The 21,834-nt window shown below is 42.1% G+C and overlaps 1 protein-coding gene across 5 annotated transcripts in view; it reads right to left on the reverse strand.

Annotated features, from left to right (window-relative positions):
* Positions 1–21,834, reverse strand: part of LOC144699652 (uncharacterized) — a 58,335-nt gene that overhangs the window by 22,290 nt on the left and 14,211 nt on the right. For all 5 annotated transcript variants that reach the window (XM_078570759.1, XM_078570758.1, XM_078570761.1 and 2 more), the window contains exons 3-4: positions 7,474–7,567; positions 5,072–5,121 (exon numbers count right to left, since the gene is read on the reverse strand). In XM_078570759.1, the coding sequence (XP_078426885.1) occupies positions 5,072–5,121; positions 7,474–7,567 (144 nt within the window). The remainder of the gene's footprint in view (positions 1–5,071; positions 5,122–7,473; positions 7,568–21,834) is intronic.

Raw genomic sequence — 21,834 nt, forward strand, 5'->3', positions numbered from 1 at the left:
AGTTAAGCTTCAAATAGTAATTAACACCTATTCAGGCCCTAACAGGCTTCGGGTTCCTCACTCTCCCTAGTTCCTTGGATCTCTAATTCTGGGAGGTTTCTTGTATCTTCCTCAGTGAAAACAGGCACAAAGTAATCATTTAGCTTCTCTGCTACTTCTCTATTCCCCATTATAAATTTCCTGACTCAGTCTGTAATGGATTTACATTGCCTTAATCAAACATTTCCTTTTTATATACCTATAGAAGCTTTGTCAGTTTTTATGTTTTTTGCTAGTTTACATTCATATTCTATTCTCCCTTTATCAGTTTCTTGGTTCTCTGCTGTATTTTAAAATCCTCCCAATCCTCAGGTTTACTACTATTTCTAGCCTTTTCTTTTAATCTGATACAATCCTTAACTTCCTTTGTCAGCCACGGTTAACTGACTTCTGTTTGGGTTTTGGGGCCTTAAAGGAATGTATAATTGCTGTAAGCTATGTAATAATTATTTAATGACTGTCCATTGCATATGTACAGTCATAACTTTTAATGTATTTTCCCAATCCACCTCAGCCAATTTGCTCTTCATACCTTCATAATTTGCATTGTTCAAATTTCACACCCTGGCTTCAGATTGAACTACCTCACTTTCAAACATAATGTAAAATTCAATCATATTATGGTCACTCATCCCTAAAGTTTTTTTTTTACAACAAGACTATTAATTAGCCCTTTTATGTTACATAATACTATATCTAAAATAGCCTGTTTTCTAGTCGGTTCCTCAACATACTGCTCTAGAAAACCATCCCTAACACACAAGCAACTGTCTTCCACAGCATTAGTACTCATTAGGTTTACCAAGTCTATATGAGATTGGTCACCCTTGATTACTGTATTACTCATGCTACATGCTTCTCTAATCTCCTGATTCATACCATGCCCCACACTACGACTACTGTTTGGTGGCCTATAAACAACTCCTACCAATGTTTGTTGCCTCTTGCTGTTTCTTAGCACCATCCAAACAGATTCACATTTTGTTCTTCCGGCCTGAGATCCTCCCTCACTAGTGTAATGATCCAATCCCTTATTAACAGTGCAACACCACCTCCTTTTCTGTTTTGCTTGTCCTTTCTAAATGTCGAATATCCTTGAGTATTCAGTTCCTAGTCTTGGTCACCCTGCAGCCACATTTCCGTAATGACAATTAGATCATACCCATTTAGCTCTATTCGTGCCTTTAAATCATCTAACTTGATACAAATGCTATGTGCATTCAGGTAGGGTGCCCTTAACTTAATCTTTTTGACATTATTCCGCAATCTAGGCTTACTTGATGCTCACCTTCATTTTGCTTGTCTTCTAATTTCACTTGCCACTTCTCTACTTCCGGTTACCAACTTTATTTCCTCATAATTTGAGCTTTCCCTCAGGTTCCCACCTCCCTGACAACTAGTTTAAACTCTCCCCTACAGCACTAGCAAATCTCCCTGTGAGGATATTAGTCCCATTAAGGTGTAACCTATCCAGCTTGTATAGGTCCCACCTGCCCCAGAGTCAGTCCCAATGGCTCAGAAATCTGATGCCCTCCCTCCAGAGCCAATTCTCCAGCTACATGTTTAATCGTCTTATTCCTATGCTCACTAGCACTGGGAGTAATCCTGAGATCACTGCTCTTGAAATCCTGCTTTTTAATTTCCTTCCTAAATCTAAAGCTTTCTAAATCTTCCTAAAATCTGCTTTCAGGTCCTCATCCTTCTTCCTACCTATGTCATTGGTACCAATGTAGACCACAATCTCTGGCTAATCACCCTCACCCAGAATAATGTCCTGCAGTCACTCCGTGACATCCTTGACCCTTGCACCAGGGAGGCAACACACCACCCTGGGGTCATGTCTACTGCTACAGAAACACCTGTCTGATCCCCTGACTATGGAATCCCCTATCATTATTGATCTCCCACTCTTCTTCCTCCCCTCCTGTGCAGCTAAGCCACTCACAGTGCCACAGACCTGGCTCTGGCTGCACTACCCTGAGGAACCATATCCAAATAACCACCAATATCCAAAGCAGAAAACCGATTAGCAAGCAAGATAGTCTCAGGGGACTCCTGCATTACTGCCTGAATCTCCTAGACTGCCTGACAGTCACCCATTCCTTCTCTGCCTGCATGCTCTTAGCCTGCGGTATGACCACCTCCCTAAACATGCTATCCATGTGGTTCTCTGCCTCGCGGATGCACAATGGTGACTCCAGCCGCCACTCAAGGTCTGAAACCCAGGGCTCAAGCTTCTGCAGCCGGTGACACTTCCTGCAGGTGTGTTCATCAATGATACATAGTGCGTCCATGACTTCCCACGTACTGTTGGATACACATTCCACTCAGCCAAGTTGTCCTGCCATACCATAACTTTATAAACTATTTATTACAATTAGAAGTAGTAGAATAACTGACCAGTTACTCCCCAGTCAGCTTCTTCACCTGTAGCAGCTACTGGTGGCTGAAGAAAGGTAGAAAAAGAAGCACCTCCTTCCCTTCATCATTGAACTCCCTCACTCACCAAATGGCACTCTAATGCAGGCCAAAGCAGCACTCCAGTGCAGGCAAGGCAGCACTGAAGGCAGCCTATTTTTATGCTCCCTCGTTCAAGCTTCTGAAAACCAGTTTAAGTCAGTTACTTAATTAACTAGTTGCAACTGCTCGGAGAGCCTGTATAACCCCTGTTTTAAAGCTGGAATAAAACCAACTTCTCCCAACCCAAACAGCAGAAGGCTAGACTTTAGCTAGAAATTAATCCTTAAGGAGCCGAACACTTGCTTAAAAATGACCACAAAGGAAATGACTAATCACTGGAACAACTGCGCAATATCACAACAAACGCCTTATGATAATAAAAAGAATTCACTGATAAATAATACCTTTTGTATCCTCAGGGTATCCCAATGCAGTGAAATGTAGCCACTGTTGTTAGATAGGCAACTGCCACAAAGCAAGATCCCATAAACAACAAATAAATGAATCACTAGGTAATCTGTTTCTGATGATGTTACTTGAGAGAGAAACGTTGGTCACGATAATGGGAGAACTCCCTGCTCTTCTCTAGTCAGATTTTTTTTATGTCTACTCGAGGATGGTAGACAGGGCATTGGGTTAAACTGTCATTAGAGATGGCACCTTAAACAATGTAGCACTTCTGCACTAAAGTGTCAGCCTATCACTCACTATAAAATTGTGGTAGGTCAACAGAAAAAATTGCAGGTTTCATGGAGGCAAACCAGTTAACTATTCCAAGAAATAGGAGAATTTATCACATTAACCTTAAAATGGTGGCAAGTTGATTCCACTGAAGAAGCATTTCTGCATTCACTGTCCATGTAATACTTTGATTCTGTTTTTGAAGTGGTTTTTCCAGTTTTTTAATATTCTAAACAGTAAATTTTTTACCAAGTTCGTCCTTTAACAGAGATTAAATGCCATTTGTTAGGGGAACATTGTGATAATGATTGAAACAAAGTTTAAAAAAATTTAAAGGGAGAGGCAGAAAATGATTTGCGTTTTGAATAAAGGCATCAAGCACAGATTTGTCTCCTCTACAAAAAAATCCACAAAGCCTGTTAAGTATACCTCAACATGGACGCAGACAGGATTTGCGGCCAGACTATATATTAAGTTAAAAATAATGTATAGCTCTGAATGTCATGTTTCACAGCAACAATTCAACACATTGTTGACTGGCTAAAGATATCTGCAGATATGGAATTCCAGTTAAAACTGAGGTTACTCTGCTGTTTATTTCAAAACTTGTCCAAATAATGACAAGTCAGTTTCACAGCATTGTTTATTGACTAGATGGTCAATGTTACTGCATTACATAAAAGTCAGCAAACAATAATGTTGGGAGGTGTTACTGTTGGATGTGGAGAATAATGGAACGGATCACAGGGAAACCATCTCAGTAAGTGATTCAAATGCTATCATAAAACAACAAAGAACAATTCATCATCTGAATCTAGACATGACATTTTCACGAAGCATCCCTACATATTTGTTTTTAATATTTATATAGCCATGCTATTTAAAAATAATGAACTCTTGCACATTGTAAATTAAGCATAATCCTACATATATTTTGTATGACAAAGGATCCCTAAATAAAGCAGTCATATAATTTTTCACACAATCAGTCCTACAGAAGACTGGTGGAGTAGGACTGACTGCAGTGTAAGAACAAGTCCCCAAGCCATTTCTTGCCCAGAGTCCTGCTGCTCAGATTCTTGATGATATGCTGCCCTCAGCACAGTCCTGATGCACTGAAATGATCCCTCAGTTGATAAATGAGGAGGTCACCAGATGATGTTCCAATCAAAAAGTGCTCCATTCACAAGAGTTCCCCTGTTTAAAATTTGAGCTTGTAATGTTTGAAGGGATTGTGAGTGCAGTGCATGTTGACTGAAAGACCAGCTGGTTACTGTATCAGTAGGTAACCTCCAGTCAACTGGGTGAGAAAAGTAAAGTTCAGCCACGGAAAAGCAAAATGCTATTCTTTATTGTGTATTTAGTAACCTGCAACAAATTAGCAAGGATTGAGCCTACCTGAGAAATATCAATAAAAAATATACTGCAGGACTCATGCAATGGGTGCACAGAAGAAAAAATATTTCAAAGTTTTACAACATGAAGGTAGTCAATAGAGATTTCAGTATTAAATGTGCAATATATCTGTAAGATTTCATAAATTTGTCTGCATTGAGAAACAACTCTGCTTTACTTTATCCTCAAAGCTGTCATGCAATTTCCCACAGAATGGTGAGCGCTGATGAGCAATTCACAATTTGAACAGAACATTTACTTACAACAAGCGTTCAAAAACACACTGCAATTTATTCTATTACTATCTAGTGGCAGTGAAACAGAACAGCAAGGAGTTCTAATAGTGATCTTTATCAGACAGAATCTGATTACATACTGGTTCTGAGACAAAGAAGTAGTGAATAATATAGAAGATATAAAATAAATATATTATCTCTGAACACATGTAAAATCAATGCTCAATTTATATATGGTAATAGATGTACTAATGTCATACCTTGTGCTTTGCACATTTCATTGAGAAATTATCTTCATTTAGGAAACATTCTGGAATAAAGAGCAAATGCAGGTCATCAAAGGTTCCTCACTTTTAATTACAAATTTATGTAAGCAGAAATCAATTTAAACATAATTAACAATCAAAACACAGACTGCAAGACCACTATAAGCGGACAGAAATGACTGCTCCGCCATTTTGTGTTTAAGTACTGTTAATTCTGACCCCTGCACTGTAAACACAACATCCAACCTCATTTGTTTTTATAAGTAATTTATCAACTTAATTCTCATGTTTTTAACCAATACCCCAAAATTGGGAGTAACTGGATAGCTCTTTCAAAGAACTAACACACTGGTTTCCTTTTGTGATGTAAAATTCCATCACCTGGAACCAACAACAAATGACAATGGTATTGCTTTCTATAACAGTGCACATCACATCAGAATTCCATTTAAAAGGGAAGGACGAACCCAGGTGTTATAGAATGCGAGGTTTTATAAGGTCAGAGGGTAGAGGGAGGGAGGGAGAGGGTTCTCACGAGACAAAAGGCTTGCAGCTGGTGTGGTCAGCAGAAAGGAGAAGGTTGTAGGTCCTCTGCGAGCTACCAGGCAGAATGCAAGAGGGAGGATGGTCTCTAGTCAAAGAAGTGCATCCCATGGAACTCTAAAGACTCTAGAAGATTTTCCCTGGCAAGGCCAGGAAGAAATTTGGAGTAGGCCTTACTGTTGGTAATCGCTCCCAATCAATAAGGGAAGCGCCTTTCGAAGCTCACTTGACGTTATGATTTGGGGAGACGTGAACTCATTGGAAGCTGGGAGTGATTGTGGCCTGTTTCCTATAAATCCTATACAGAGTGTGCTGTAATGTATATATCTGCAGCGTGAGGTTATTAGACACATTAAAACATTAATAAGGGCACCTTTCTGTAGTTCAGTGAATTAGTTGTCTACTAGGTAATATTTAGTTGATGTTGCTTTTAGTTTGTTACAGTTTAACATCAGTTCAAGCTTGAAATCTTGTTGTGCAATTACTTTAAGCTGGTCCCTGGGAATTCAAATATCTTTTTAAAGTTATCTGTCTCCATGGGATCGTAATAGGAAATAAGCAGAGTCTCACATAATTGTCCTATTGCTGTTAGTTTTTGTGCCGCCATTTAACTTGGCGACTTTATAATCATGGTGATACTCATTCTGGGAAGGCAACTGAAGTTTTCCTCCCTAAACTGCTGGCGATCATCGGTCTCCCATGCTGTGTTGGAACGGATGGTTTTTAGTATATTAATGTGGTGATGTGCTTACTTGCAATGCTTTCCCTCCCCTTTTAAAAGGGAGGGGAAAAGCAATGACACCACAGATTTTCATAACATGAGAAATCTTCAGTACCAAAAGATCAATAGTGGGATAATGGATCCACCAGCCAATGCATCAAACACTATTGGCTGACAGATCCCATTAACCATTGACCAGCCCACTGGGACAATGCAAAACCTTTTAGGACAGGACCAAGCTCTTTGGCTGTGCTTTAATTGCTTTTTTCTCTGTATCACTTGAAGAGAATTTCAACCCTCCTGACCTTTCAATTCTTCTTCTAACCCATCCCCTGGCAAAAAAATAATTTTTAATTAACCAGATTGATTAACTTTATTAGCATTGTCACCAAGATTCCAGTGCAGTGCAATGGGGATATGAAAATATCATACTATGCTCACCATAGATAGCCGTACAACAGCAAGGCTCATTCTCCCAAACTGGGGCTGTGTCAGGAGAGAATATTTTGAACACTTGGGGGAAAACAGTGGCTTGTAATTGCCGTTGGGGCAATGGTGAGAATGGGGATGAATTAACAGCATCACATAAGAGTATAACACACAACATGAAAGTACATTGGCTTAAGTACAATTTTGTCTGAATCATATGAGTACCAATACACTGAACAAGGCGTCAACAACCCAGTACCTCAAACTAATCTTAAATAGCTTAATGGGTTTCACCAAATACTGACTCAGCTCTGCACCAGCTCCAGTTACATCAAATCAAATCTGAGCATTAGTTAGAACAATAGAATAAATTATACACAGCCCATTCCTGTTAATTTGAATAATCCAATTATGCTAAAGGCCATTTTAATACAATTTCCCAATTTGAATTTCTGGTTTATTCAAATTTGCGGGAATAGAAAATAAATAAATGATTGTAGTACCAGAATTAAATTGGGTAATTACTTTTATTGGCACACATGGCACTAGTGTTCACCAATTTAAATCACCAGTGTCCTTTCTAATGCAAAAAGCATTACCACTGTGAGACCTGTTACTTGCAGGGAACAAAATGGTTGTATTCAGTACTCCAGATGTAGTTAAAGAACAATCAATAATCAAAAATAACTGAAGAGATACTCACTACTATCTACAGCACAGGCATAGTGGTATTTAAGAGGACAGCCTTTGATGTAGCAGCCTAAAGTGGCACCAGTTTTCTGACACATGGAACAGAACTGTAGGAACAAAGTCAGCGTCAGAAAGGCAAAATAAAAAGCATTTCACAGAAATCAAAACAAATACAAGTTAGGTAAAATCTTACAGGACAGTACAACTAGATTTTACTATTCTTCAGCAGAAACACCCATTTTACTGATTCTCTTTGAAACCTCATGGGAAGGCCCAGCAGGGTTTGTTTGAATGCCTGAATTGCTTGATGCCAATACCTGATGCTGAAAGGGAAAGAAACAGCTGTGCTGGAAGAACCTATAAAATCTCTCTGGATATGATTTTTAAAAAAATATATGATTTTAGCTATTATTTTATCTGATTGAGGAACCTCCAGAAAATAATGCAAGTTACATGACCCGTTGAAAAGATGCAGCTCTTTTTAAACTTCCCCTCACAACAATGACGAAAAAGGTACTATGCAAAAAGGAAAGCCTACACATCAAGAAAGCTATTTGCAGGAAGTAAACACTCCTCCTGAAATGCTCTCCACAGTTAACTCTTCTTACGTGAACATATGAAATAGAAGTAGGCCATTCAAGCCTGCTCCACCATTCATTAAGATCATGGCTGATCTGTCTGTGTTTCGAATTCCACATTCCCATCTACCCCCGATAACCTTTGATTCCCTTGCCTAACAAGAATCAACCTACCTCTGCCTTAAAAATATACAATGATCCCCCACCTCCACCGCCTTCTGAGGCAGAGTTCCAAAGTCACACAACCCTCAGAAAACAAATTCTCCTCATCTCAGTCCTGAAAGTGCAACCCCTAATTTTAAAACAGTTCCCAGTTTTGGACTCACCCACAAGAGGAATCATTCCAGCTATCAATCTAGTAAGCCTCCTCTGAACTGCCTCCAATGCATTTACATCCTTCCTTAAATAAGGAGACCAAAACTGCACACAATATTTGAGATGTGGTCTCACCAATGCCCTGTATAACCGAAGCGTAACATCCTTACTTTTATGTCCAATTCCTCTCATAATAAAGGATAGCATTCCATTAGCCTTCTTAATTACTTGCAGTACCTGCATTCTAACTTTTTGTGACTCATGCACTACAACACCTAGATCCCTCTGCGCCTCAGAATTCTGCAGCTCGAATTCTGCAGCCGTTTGAGTAATACTCTGCTTTTTTATTCTTCCTGCCAAAGTGAACAACTTTACATTTTCCCACATTATACTCGATCTGCCAGATTTTTGCCCACTCACTCAACTTATCTATATTTGTCTGCAACCTCCTCCTCATAACCTACTTTCCTACCTACCTTTGTGTCATCTGCAAATTTAGCTATTATGCCTTCACTCCCCTCATCTAAGTCATTGATATAAATTGTAAAATGTTGTGGCCCCAGCACAGACCCCTGCGGTACTCTATTCATCACATCCTGCCAATCAGAAAAAGACCATTTTTGTTTACTCTGTTTTCTGCAAGCCAGCCAATCTTCTATCCATGCTAATATGTTACCCCCTATATCATGAGCTTTTATTTTCTGTGATAACCTTATCGAATGCTGGCTGGAAATCCGAGTGCAGCACGTCTACAGGCTCCCTTTTATCCACAGCTCATGTTACTCCTTCAAAGAACTTCAATAAATTGGTTAAACATGATTTCCCTTTCACAAAACCATGCTGACTCTTCCCGATTACCTTGAGTTTCTCAAAGTGTCCAGCTATAACTTCCTTAATGATTGATTCTAACACCTTCCCAACAACAGACATCAAGCTAACTGGCCTATAGTTTCCTGCCTCCCTCCCTTCTTGAATAGAGGAATTATATTTACTACTTTCCACTCTGATGGAATCTTTCCAGAATCTAGCGAATTTTGGAAAATTAACATCAACGCCTCTACTACCTCACTGGCCACCTCTTTTAAGACCCTAGGACGAAGTCCATCAGGATCCAGAGACTTGTCAGCTTGCAGCTCCATCAGTTTGCTCAGTGCCACTTCCCTAGTGATCATAATTTCACCAAGTTCCCCTCTCTCTTGAGGTGTCAGCTGTGGCTCAGTTCATAGCACCCTCGCCTTTGAATCAGAGGGTTGTGGGTTCATGTCCCACTCCCGGAAACCAAGAACTGTGATTGTACTCGAAAGAGTTGCAATCTGTGACTGTTGATAACTCGAAAGAGTTTCCCCTCTCTCTTTCACCTCTTGACTTACAGCTATTACTGTGATGTTTTTTTATGCCCTCCATAGTGAAGACAGAAGCAAAATATTTATTCATTCCATCTGCCCTATCCTTATTATCTATTAACTCCCCATTTTCACTCTCTAGAGGACCAACACTCACTTTACTTACTCTTTTCCTGTTTAAATGCCTGTAGAAATTCTTGATATTCATTTTTACATTTCTAGCTAGCTTCCTCTCAAACATTTATTACTCCAGATTAATCTTTCAGTCATTCTCTGCCATTCTTTATATTCTGACCAATCATCTGACCTGCCATTTATCTTTGCACAGTTATGTGCTTTTTCCTTAAGTTTGATGCTTTCCTTAACTTCTTTAGTTAACCACAGATGGTGGGTCCTCCCTTTAGAATTTGTCTTAATAGTAGGAATACACTTATTCTGAGTATTCAGAAATATCCCCTTAAATGTCTGCCACTGCTTCTCTATTGATCTATCCCCTAGCCTAATATCCCAGTTCACTTCAGCTAGCTCGGCTTTCATGCCCACATAGTTGCCCTTATTTAAGTTTAAGATACTAGTCTTAGACCCACTCTTCGCCCTTTCAAACTGGATGTAAAATTCAATCATGTTATGGTCGCGGCTGCCTAGGGGTGCCTTCACTCTGAGGCCATTAATTAATTCCGTCACATTACACAACACCAAGTCTAATATAACCTGCTCTCTGATAAAAACAAAAAGCTAAAAGCTACTGCGGATGCTGGAAATCCAAAACAAAAACAGAATTACCTGGAAAAACTCAGCAGGTCTGACAGCATCGGCGGAGAAGAAATCAGTTAACGTTTCGAGCCTTCATGGCCCTTCGGCAGAACTGAAGCATAGTTAGAAGAAGGGAGAAATATAAATTGGTTTAAGGTGGGTGGGGGGGGGGGGAGAGAGACATTGAGGGTGTGGTGATTGTGGAGATGAGCAGATAATCAAAAGATGTCACAGACAAAAGGGTCAAAGAGGTGTCGAAGGTGGTGACATTTGTCTGAGAAAAGTGCTAATTAAGAATGGAAGACAGGATATTCAAAGTACAGCTCTAGTGGGGGTGGGGTGGAAAGACTAACAAGGTTTTAGTTTAGATTTAAAAATAATGGAAATAGGTGGGGAAGGAAGAATCTATATAAATTATTGAAAAAAAAGGAGGGGGGGGAGGAAACGGGGTGGGGATGGGGGGAGGGGGAGTTTAAGATCTAAAGTTGTTGAATTCAATATTCAGCCCGGAAGGCTGTAAAGTGCCTCGTCGGAAGATGAGGTGCTGTTCCTCCAGTTTGCGTTGGGCTTCACTGGAACAATGCAGCAAGCCAAGGACAGACGTGTGGGCAAGAGAACAGGGTGGAGTGTTAAAATGGCAAGCGACAGGGAGGTTTGGGTCTTTCTTGCGGACAGACCGCAGGTGTTCTGCAAAACGGTCGCCCAGTTTGCGTTTGGTCTCTCCAATGTAGAGGAGACCGCATTGGGAGCAACGAATGCAGTAGACTAAGTTAGGGGAAATGCAAGTGAAATGCTGCTTCACTTGAAAGGAGTGTTTGGGCCCTTGGACGGTGAGGAGAGAGGAAGTGAAGGGGCAGGTGTTGCATCTTCTGCGTGGGCATGGGGAGGTGCCATAAGTGGGGGTTGAGGAGTAGGGGGTGATGGAGGAGTGGACCAGGGTGTCCCGGAGGGAACGATCCCTACGGAATGCCGTCAGGGGGGGTGAAGGGAAGATGTGTTTGGTGGTGGCATCATGCTGGAGTTGGCGGAAATGGCGGAGGATGATCCTTTGAATGCGGAGGCTGGTGGGGTGATAAGTGAGGACAAGGGGGACCCTATCATGTTTCTGGGAAGGAGGAGAAGGCGTGAGGGAGGATGCGCGGGATATGGGCCGGACACGGTTGAGGGCCCTGTCAACGACCGTGGATGGAAAACCTCGGTTAAGGAAGAAGGAGGACATGTCAGAGGAGCTGTTTTTGAAGGTAGTGTCATCAGAACAGATGCGACGGAGGCGAAGGAACTGAGAGAATGGGATGGAGTCTTTACAAGAAGCGGGGTGTGAGGAGCTGTAGTCGAGGTAGCTGTGGGAGTCGGTAGGCTTGTAATGGATATTGGTGGGCAGTCTATCATCAGAAATTGAGACAGAGAGGTCAAGGAAGGGAAGAGAAGTGTCAGAGATGGACCATGTGAAGATGATGGAGGGGTGGAGATTGGAAGAGCTGCTCTCTGGTTGGTTCCAGAATGTGCTGCTCTAAGAAACTAGCTCGAAAGCCTTTTATGAACTCCTCACCCAGACTACTGCTGCCAATTTGATTTTTCCAGTTCATATGCAGATTAAAATCACCCATGACTATTGCCGTCCCTTCATCACAAGCACCCAATATTTCTTCTTGTATACTTTGTCCTAAATTATGGTTAGTTAGGGGGCCTGTAGACCACTCCCACTAGCGACTTATTTCCCCGACTATTCCTCATCTCCACCCCAGCCAATTCTACATCCTGATCTCCTGAACCAAGGTCATCTCTAACTATTGCACAAATGCCATCCTTGATCAACAGTGCTATCCCTCCAACTTTACCTAGCTTCCTATTCTTCTAGAAAGTTATAAATCCCTCAATATTCAGGACCAAATAATTGTGATCTTGCAGCCATGTCTCCATAATGGCTATCAGATCATATTTATTAACTTCAATGTGCCCTATCAATTCATTTACTTTTGTCATGAATGCTACGCGATTCACAAGAACACACGTCCAAGCACGGTTCGGGTGTAGACCATCCTAACGGTACAGTCCCCACTTTCCCCAGTACTGGTGCCAGTGCCCCACAAACTGGAACCCACTTCTCCCATGCCAGTTTTTGAACCACACATTCATTTCTCTAATCTTATTTACCCTATGCCAATTTGCATGTAGCTCAGATAATAATCCAGAGATTATTACCTTGAGGTTCTGCTTCTTAATTTGGTACCTAGCTTCCCATAACGACTATACAGAACCTCCTTCCTTGTCCTGCCTATGTCATTGGTACCTACATGGACCACGACAACTGGATCCGCCCCTCCAAGTTCCTCTCCAGCCCTGAACAGATGTCCTGAACCCTGGCACCGGGCAAGCAACACAGCTTTCTGGAGTCTTGCTCTTTGCTGCAGAGAACAGTGTCAATCCCCCTCACTATACTGTCCCCTACTACCACTATATTCCCGTTTGCTCCCCCCACTTGAACAGCTTCCTATACCATGGTGCCATGGCCACCCTGCTCATCCACCTTGCAGACCTTGCTTTTGTCCACACAGGTTGTGAGCACCTCAAACTTGTTTGACAACGACAAAGTCTGAGGCTCCTCCACTACTGTCTTCTCGATCACATTACCTGCCTCACTGACGGTCACAGCCTCCTGTTCCTCACTGCTGACCAAAACAAATGACCCTATTCTAAGAAGCGTGGCTGTCTTCTGGAACAAGTGTCCAGGTATTTCTCCCCCTCCCTTATGTTGCTTAGTGTCTGCAGTTCAGCTTCCAGATCAATATTCCTGATTCGGAATTCCTCTAGCTGCTTATACTTCCTGCAGGTGTGTTTGTCATAGATTGCCTTGGCGTCCAAAAGCTTCCACATTCTACAGCTGCAACATAACACCTGTCCTGCCATTGTTGCTTATATCATTTAGTTATCTTAATTTACTTACTCACTTAATTAACTTAGAATAATTCCTATGTATACTACACTTCTTTCCCCCATGCACTGAATTCCCGTGTAACCTACTTCGCTACTCACTTAGTCTCCGTCTCACTCCAGCGTAGATGCCTGTCTCCTCACGCGCCCCTGTACTGATCGTGCAGTTTGAAAAGCCTGTCTCTTTTGTAGTCCCTCTGCTGAGTCTATAGCTAGTTTAACTTCCTGTTACAGTAATTAACACCACTTGAACCAACTGCTTTCAGGTGACTGACATATGGCTGCCACTCCAGGCAGTTCTCTACTTAACAAACTAACTTAACTTGAAAGTTAACACTATGTTAGATCTTGATTCTTAATCTATAGTTGAAACCTCAAAAAGGACTTAACAGAATTAACCACATAAACCTAATTCGCTACTCACTCAGTCTCCGTCTCACTCTGGCATGGTCGACTGTCATTTCGCACGCCCCTTGCTGCTCATGAGCAACCAGATTTAGGTTTGTGACACTTTAGCAACATATCGGTCTGTAATTTCTGCACTCCGGGCAATATAACTGGAGGGTACCCCAAAGCAGCGCTGGGGATCCCCCGTTGCAAGCCCCCAGGTAAGGATTGCACGATAATTGCCTGGGAAGTTAAATCTTCTGTTGGGCACATGGTCTGCAATGGGAACCACCCAACAATGTGATTTCAATCGCAAACTTCGTATGGTTCCAACTGTCTTACAGTAATATTTACTCAGAAAAAGTTATAAGAATTAAAAGCACTTCTAACTACTGGATAACTATAGCACTGACCACCCCCCACCACCACCGACACCCACGCCCTCCACCCTCTTGAGTCTCCCCGACCCCCCATGGGACCCTCATCGACCACCTTCCCCTCCCACCGACTGCCCTCCCACCCCACTGACCACCCGACCCCCCCCCATGAGCATCCCCAAACCCCCACCATCCTACCCACTTACCTTCTACCTGGTTTTGTAAAATGGCTGGACATTGAAACTTGCCTGTTTTATTGCAGCTAGTGCTGTAGAAAAGGGGGTTTGTTTTCCTTACCTCCAACTCTCCAGCCCTCGATACAAGGCCTCGGGAACCCACTGCATTACGCTGTTCTCACCCGGCCTGAGTCAAAAGGTCAGGCGAGAACGGAATGGCTTCAATCCAGGTAAGTAAGTAGGAGCGGAGTGAGAATCAACTCTGATTGCCACTCTACGGAAGTTACAGGCCATCATACTGCAGCAATCTTCCAAGTGTAACAAAGCTACCATGATGTCAATCATCCCATCAACCTGATGGGCATGTAATGTACCCTCACCAAACAAAAACCATGCGTATGTAAAATGTAGAAATCAACTAATTGAATTCAATCCTTAAACCACATATTGAAATTTAGTTTCCTTTCCATCCCCCTTTCTTTCTCAAGTTTCTCAGACACAAGGTAATCCTCCAGCTTCTGTATTAACAGTTTAGTCAGACATGCAAAAGTTGAAACATCAGTTCTCTGCTAATTGTTAAAGCATCATACCATGGCACTACCACAAGCCGATTATGTTTGGTAAATGAGAGAAATATACATAAACATTTTTGTCAAAAGTTGAACAATACATTTTATTAAAAGGCTTGTGGTGATGAAATATAAAAGGAATCATCTGCATCAAAGCAGAAATATTCTAACCAAATTTTCGTGTATTTAAAAACAAATGCCAAACATATTTTGCAATGTTATGAATGGTGCCCTCCGTCAGGTCGCTAACTTGTTTCTTTCCTCATAAAGGGTTGCTTAGCTCCAGTTTCATTACAGCCGTGGTCCAACCATGGACAAAGAGCTGAATGCAAAGGTGAGGTGAGGTGAGAGTGACAGCTACAGCCCTTGACATCAAGGCCACATTTGACAGAGTGCAATATCCAAAGGCTGTGCAAAATCAAAGTCAATGGGAAATTCCGTGGGGCATACAGGACATTGCACTGGAGTCATACCTCACACAAAAGAAAGGTGATTGCGGTTGTTGGAGACAAATCAACTCAGCCTCAGGACATCACTGGAGTTCCTCAGGGTAGGGTCCTAGGTCCAACCATCTTCAGCTGCTTCATCAACAACTTTTCCTTCGTCATACAGGTCAGAAGTCGGGGTTTTCGTTGATGATTACACAGTGTTCAGTAACATTTGCAACTCCTTAGATACTGAAGCAGTGTCTGCATTCAGCAATAACTGGATAATATTCAGGCCATCTCCAACAAGACAGAATCCAATTATTTCCCCATGACATTTAACAGCATTACCATAACAGAAGCCCCAGCAACATCCTGGGGGTTACCATTGGCCAGAGACTTAAAAGGACCAACCATATGGCTACAAGAGCAGGCCAGAGACAGGGAATTCTATGGCAAGTAACTCACCTTCCGACTCGCAGTGTCCACTGTCTGCAAGGCACAAGTCAGGATTGTGATGGAACATTCGCCACTGGATGAACATAGCTCCAACAACACTTAAGTGTCAAGTGTTCTAGGACAAAGCAGTCCACTTGATTGACACCCCATCCACCACTTTGACATTCACTCCAGTCATCACCAGCACACACTAGTAGCAGTGTCTACCATCTACAAGATGCAATGCAGCAACTCGTAAAGGCTCCAACAACATCTTTCAAACCCACGAGCTCTACCATCTAGAGGATGCATGGGAACACCACTACCTGCAGTTCCCCTCCAAGTACAGCAGACTGACTTTGAATATTATCACAGTTCCTTCACTGTCATTGGGTCAAAATCCTAGAACTTCCTAACAATGCTGTGGGTGTACCTACACCACATGGACTGCAGCAGTTGAACAAGGTAGCTCACCATCACCTTCTCAAGGACAATTATGGATGGGCCTTGCCAGCAATGCTCACATCCCTTGAATGAATAAATAAAATGGTTCTTTCAAAATTTACAATTTATTTGCATTGTTTCTACAACTTGGAGCAGACAAACAGTAATAAGTACAACAGCTACAATTTTTACTGTGGGACAAATTCCTTATGGAAAACAGCTCATTACAGTAAAATAGGCCACTTATTTTCTCAGTTTGGAGTCTGCTTCAACCAACAGTGAATGATGCCCTTAGAATCAGAACCCATTTGATCAGTATCAGTTCATTGGTAATACAATCCAAACCAATCCCATCACCCTGCTCCCCTCCCATAACCCTCAATCATCCTCTGCTTCAATTATTTGTCCATTTTCTTCTCAACTTCATAAAATTTGTCTTTCCCGAATTTAGAACTTATACTCCTGTTCTTTGTCCTTTTCCATAATGACGCTAAACCTAAATGTATTATGGTCACCCACTGCTACTTCATCCACTTGCCCTGCTTCATTTCCTAAGACTAAACCTAGAATTGTGTGTCCTCTCATTGGGCTTGATACGTGCTGGCTAAAAAAAACTCTCTCAAATGCAGTTCAAGAATTTTGTGCCCTCTGTGCCTTTCATACTTGTTCGTATCCCAGTTGATATTAGGGTGGTTGAAATCCCCAACTGTTATTGCCCTATTGTTTTTACACTCAGATGCTTGCTTACATTCTTGCTCTTCTATCTCCCTTCCATTATTTGGGGTTCTATTGTACACTCCTAGCAATGTGGTTGCCCCTTTTTTATTTGAGTTCAACCCATAAGGCCTCAATTGATGATTCATTTAGTATATCACCACTTCTCATAGCTGTAATTGATTCCTTAACCAATAATGCTACACTTCCACCTTTTTTATCATTCCCCTCTCTATCCTGCCTGAAAACTCTATATCTGGAGCCATTGAGCTACCATTTTTCCCCCTCCTTAAGCCAAGTTTCTGTTTATAGTAATAATATCATATTGCCAAGTGTCAATCTGTGCCCTCAGCTCATCAGCTTTATATATATATTCCCACCTTCCCCGGGACTAGTCCCAATGCCTTGTGTTCAATTCCCCTATTTCTACGTTCACTAGCATGTGGGACTGGGAGTAACCAGAGATTACTGCTTTAGAGGTCCTGCTTTTCCATTTCCTTCCTAGCTCCCTAAAATCTGCTTTCAGGACCTCATCCCCTTTCCTACCAAGTCACTGGTACCAATGTGGACCATGACCTCTGGCAGTTCACCCTCCCCCAGAAGAATGCCCTGCAGCTGCTCCATGACATCCCTGACCCAGGCACCAGGGAGGCAACATACCACCCTGGAATCACACTTATGGCCACAGAAACACTTATCTGTTCCCCAAACTGATGAATCCCCTATCACTAGTGCTCTTCCTATTAATATAGATGAAGATCAAGAAATACCTATCCTTGGGAGAACCCCACTATATACCTTCTTCCAGTCCAAAAAATAACCTTTCACCACCATAACAAAAACAATACTGCAGATGCTGGAAATCGGAAATAAAAATAGAAAGTACTGGAAATACTTGGGTCAGGCAGCATTTGTGGAGAGTGTTACTGTTTCAGATTGCTGACTCGTCATCAAAACTGTTGTAAATTGTTAACTCTATTTCTCTTCACACATGCTGCCTGACCTGGTGAGTATTTCTACCTTTTTCTGCTTTTATAACCGTTCGCCACTACTCGGTTTCCTGTCACTTAGCCAACACTGTATCCATGTTGCTACTGTCCCTTTTATTTTATGGGCTTCAGCTTTGCTGATTTTGTGGCACTTTATCAATGGCCTTTTGGAAGTCCACATACACCACATCAACCCTCTGTTTTGTCCTGGATTATCATTTCTACCAACAATATTACACAGGCTGGTCTGTAGTTGCTAGGTTTATCCTTACATCCTTTTTGGATAAGTGTGTAGCATTTGCTATTCTCCAGTCTTCCAGCACGCTCCCTGTGTCTAAGGAGAATTGGAAGATTATGGCCAGTGCTCTGCATTTCCACCCTTACTCCCCTCAGTATCCTTCAATCTGGTCCCAGAGACGTATAAACTTTACAAAAAACATAACTTTCTACTGTCTCCTCTTTATCAATTCTTAGTCCATCCAGTGTCTCAACTACCTCCTCTTTCACTATGGCTTTGGCAGCATTTTCCTCCTTGGTAAAGCATGTACAAAGTACTCATTTAGTACCTCAGCCATACCCTCTACCTAAATCCCTACTTCCTCCTTTTACGTCCCTTGTCCTATTTATGTACCTACAGAAGACTTATGGATTCCCTTTTATGTTGGCTGATGATCTCTTCTCGTGTCCTCTCTTTGCTGCTCTTATTTCTTTTTCACTTCATCTCTTAACTTTCTATATTTAGTCCAGCTCTCACTTGTATTATCAAGCTAATGTCTGTCATGGTGCACACAGTCTCCTCCATAAGGGTTAAGGGCACGCAGCCATGCCTGTCACCCACCAGTTAGGTGCTGTTGCCTCCAGTTATGCGCCACCCTATCCTGCAAGAAAGGGGTGTGTGCCAGTGAGTGTGGTGCAGTGTGCTTGGGTGATGTGGCTATCGTAAAAACAACTTCTATTTCTATGGCTTCTTTTACATAAAACTTCCCAAGGCGCTTCACAAGTGTGTTATAAAGCAAATTTTGGCTGGAATTTTCCGGCCCCGTCACGGGCGGGACCCACCGCGAGCGAGGCGCTGCCCTAGCCAGAAGTCCATTGACTTGCAGCAGGACCGGAAGATCGCGGTGGCGGGCAGATGTGGAAAATCCTGCCCTTTGACACGAAGGCAATATTAGGGCACGTTGCCAAAAGGTTGGTCGAAGAGGTAGGTTTAGTACCTGCCAGCGTGTGCAAGCTGTGAGATAGAATGCAAGACATGCAGCAGTGCTAAGCGTGTGAGGGTGAGGTGAAGCTATGAACATTATGTATGAATTGTGATCGATAGAGATTGATGGTAGGTGAGTGATTGGAGTGTGGTTATTGAGCAGTGAGAGATTAGTGGGCAGTTGGTGGGATATGGCATTTGAAGATGCATTCGCTGATCCTGAACTTCTCGTGGCACTGCAACCAGGTCCTTGGGGTTAGGCTCATGGCTTGCCTGCTACACCCTATCTGGTCATAAGACCATAAGACATAGGAGCAGAAATTAGGACATTCAGCCCATCGAGTCTGCTCCACCATTCAATCATGACTGATAAGTTTCTCAAACCCATTATCCCACCTTCTCCCTGTAACCTTTGATCCCCTTACCAATCAAGAACCTATCTATCTTGGTCCTAATGCTTTGAGTGTTTGTCTGTAAGGCCTCCAGGTCCTCCTCCTTGACTGAGGCCTCCAGTTGAGTGTTGAAAAATATTAGCACTTACTCTCTGCCATGTATTGTCATTCTCCTATCTTCCCCAAGTTGAACTCACTTATACATTGACTTTCAGTTCCTGCTCCAGTCAAAGTGCACCTCTTCTTTTCAAGAGGTGCAGGCTGGCTTCGAGTAATGCAGGCTGGTTTGAACTTGTGCTAGCTTCTCACATTTTTCTGCCCTCCTGCTCAGCAGTGCAGCCATTCATCAGTACGCTTAGTGCTGGTTGCATGCTACAATCATTTAAATGATTAAGGAGCACAAAGTTTGAAAACAATGGGTGGGAGTCAATCACGCATTGAGATTCCCATGTCCATTTTTGGGTCTTAACCAATTACGTGGCTATGGAGTCTCAAAATTTATTACAATATTCGTCTTAATTTGCACTTAGCTGAAGCTGGGGATACTGGCAGACAACTGACACGCTGCTCTTTCTCCAACAATGGTGCAACCATTCTCAAACAGTCCAACCAGCAAACAGTAGAGCTGAAGGACTAAAAGAACAAAATTGATTGGGTTACGTGCGACACATTACCAGGGTACATAGATCTCAAATGAGATTCTGGTACCAGTACGAGGCTATACTGGTTGACTGGAGTTCAAATCAATGACACCATGCTCCTTCTTTCAGTAGAGGACAGTCAGTCATGTTGTTTGTTCTAGGAGTGTTCATTGTTAGGTTAGTTAGCAGCAGCAAGAGGGCTTGAGGAAGAAGGGCATATGATTTTCAAAGCCACTGAAGTTTTCACTACCAACTCCGCCTATTAAGATGGCTTCCTCCCTCTACCCCACCACCATTATTTTTTCACATGACCATACAAATACAGAAGAAAATGAGAAGAGGAAGGATGCAGAGACAAACAGGCAAAAAGCAGAGGAGTGCGTAGATGAAAAAGTATAGGCAGAAGAAAAAAGGGGCTCTACTGAATTTACAAGAGTTCATTTTTCTTAACATTAAAATCAAATCTTGCAGATTGCCGAGATCTGTAATTCTCACTAAGAATTACTGACCTGTGGGATTAGTCAGTGGTACTCAGGGGTCTGGAGCACAGCATGTCTGTCTGCGAACCTGGCTGGCTCCATTAAGGCCACTTCTCAAGCACTCCCTGTGAGGAACTGGTTTAAAAAGCAGACCCAGGACATTGTGGCTCCTCGTAAACGCCAAGATCAACTAATGCACAACTGTAGCTGCTTATAAATTTCAGGCTCCAGGTCGGAAGATCCTAATGTGAAATAATTTGCTTGCTTTATTTTTTTTTTAAAAAGATTGTTGTAATAAATTAAAAATCTTACAATTTTCATTATAGTTCAAGTGGCATATGAGAAGGTCTTGTAATTAACCTCCTTAACTCTCTTTGCCCTCCCCACCCAGTTGGCAGTGCACAGTTTTGACCACTGGTGCACAGGTGTAATTCCAGCATGAAAAGTTTACATCAACAGTTTCCATTTTAAATGAGGACATCAGAGTTTATTATGGAAATTCAAAAACAACAGGATTTATGGCTGCAAAACAGGGGCTCCAAAGTGGGAACAGTATAGTGTCTGTATGTACTGGTCCAATTATTCCCCACCCTCTAACTCCTTCAACCTAATAATACAGTCTGCCAGAGGAGATAGACTGGTGTTGAATGGCGTAAGACAGGCATGAAGGCACTTCTTATGCAACCTGATAATTAAGGGAAGAATGTACATACAGGGGTGCACAAATAGTTAACAGTGGACTACCCGAAACACAACCAAAGATATCAAGGCTGAAAAGAGTGAGAAGATGAGGTTGTGAAGTGGACATCAAGAGTCTGCAAAGGGGCAGTGATAGGTTAAGCGAGTGGGCAAAAATTTGGCAGATGGAGCATGATATGGGAAAATGTGAACTTGTCCACTTTGGCAGCATATTGTTTAAATGGAGGGAGATTGCAGAACTCTGAGGTACAGAGGGAACTGGGTGTCCTGGTACATGAATCATTAAAAGTTAGTATGCAGGTATAGCAAGCGATTAGGAAGACATATAGAATGTTGTCATTTATTGCAAGGAGAATGGAATATAAAACAGGGATGTTTTTCTACAGTTGTACAGGGCGTTGGATTCCTTATTTAAAAAAGGATATAAATGTTTTGTAAACAGTTCAGAGAAGGTTCTCAACTGATACCTGGGATGGGGGCGTTATCTTATGAGGAAAGGTTGGATAAGTTAGGCCTGTATCCA

This window comes from Cetorhinus maximus, chromosome 24 (genome assembly GCF_964194155.1).
Source record: "Cetorhinus maximus chromosome 24, sCetMax3.hap1.1, whole genome shotgun sequence".
NCBI lineage: Eukaryota > Metazoa > Chordata > Chondrichthyes > Lamniformes > Cetorhinidae > Cetorhinus > Cetorhinus maximus.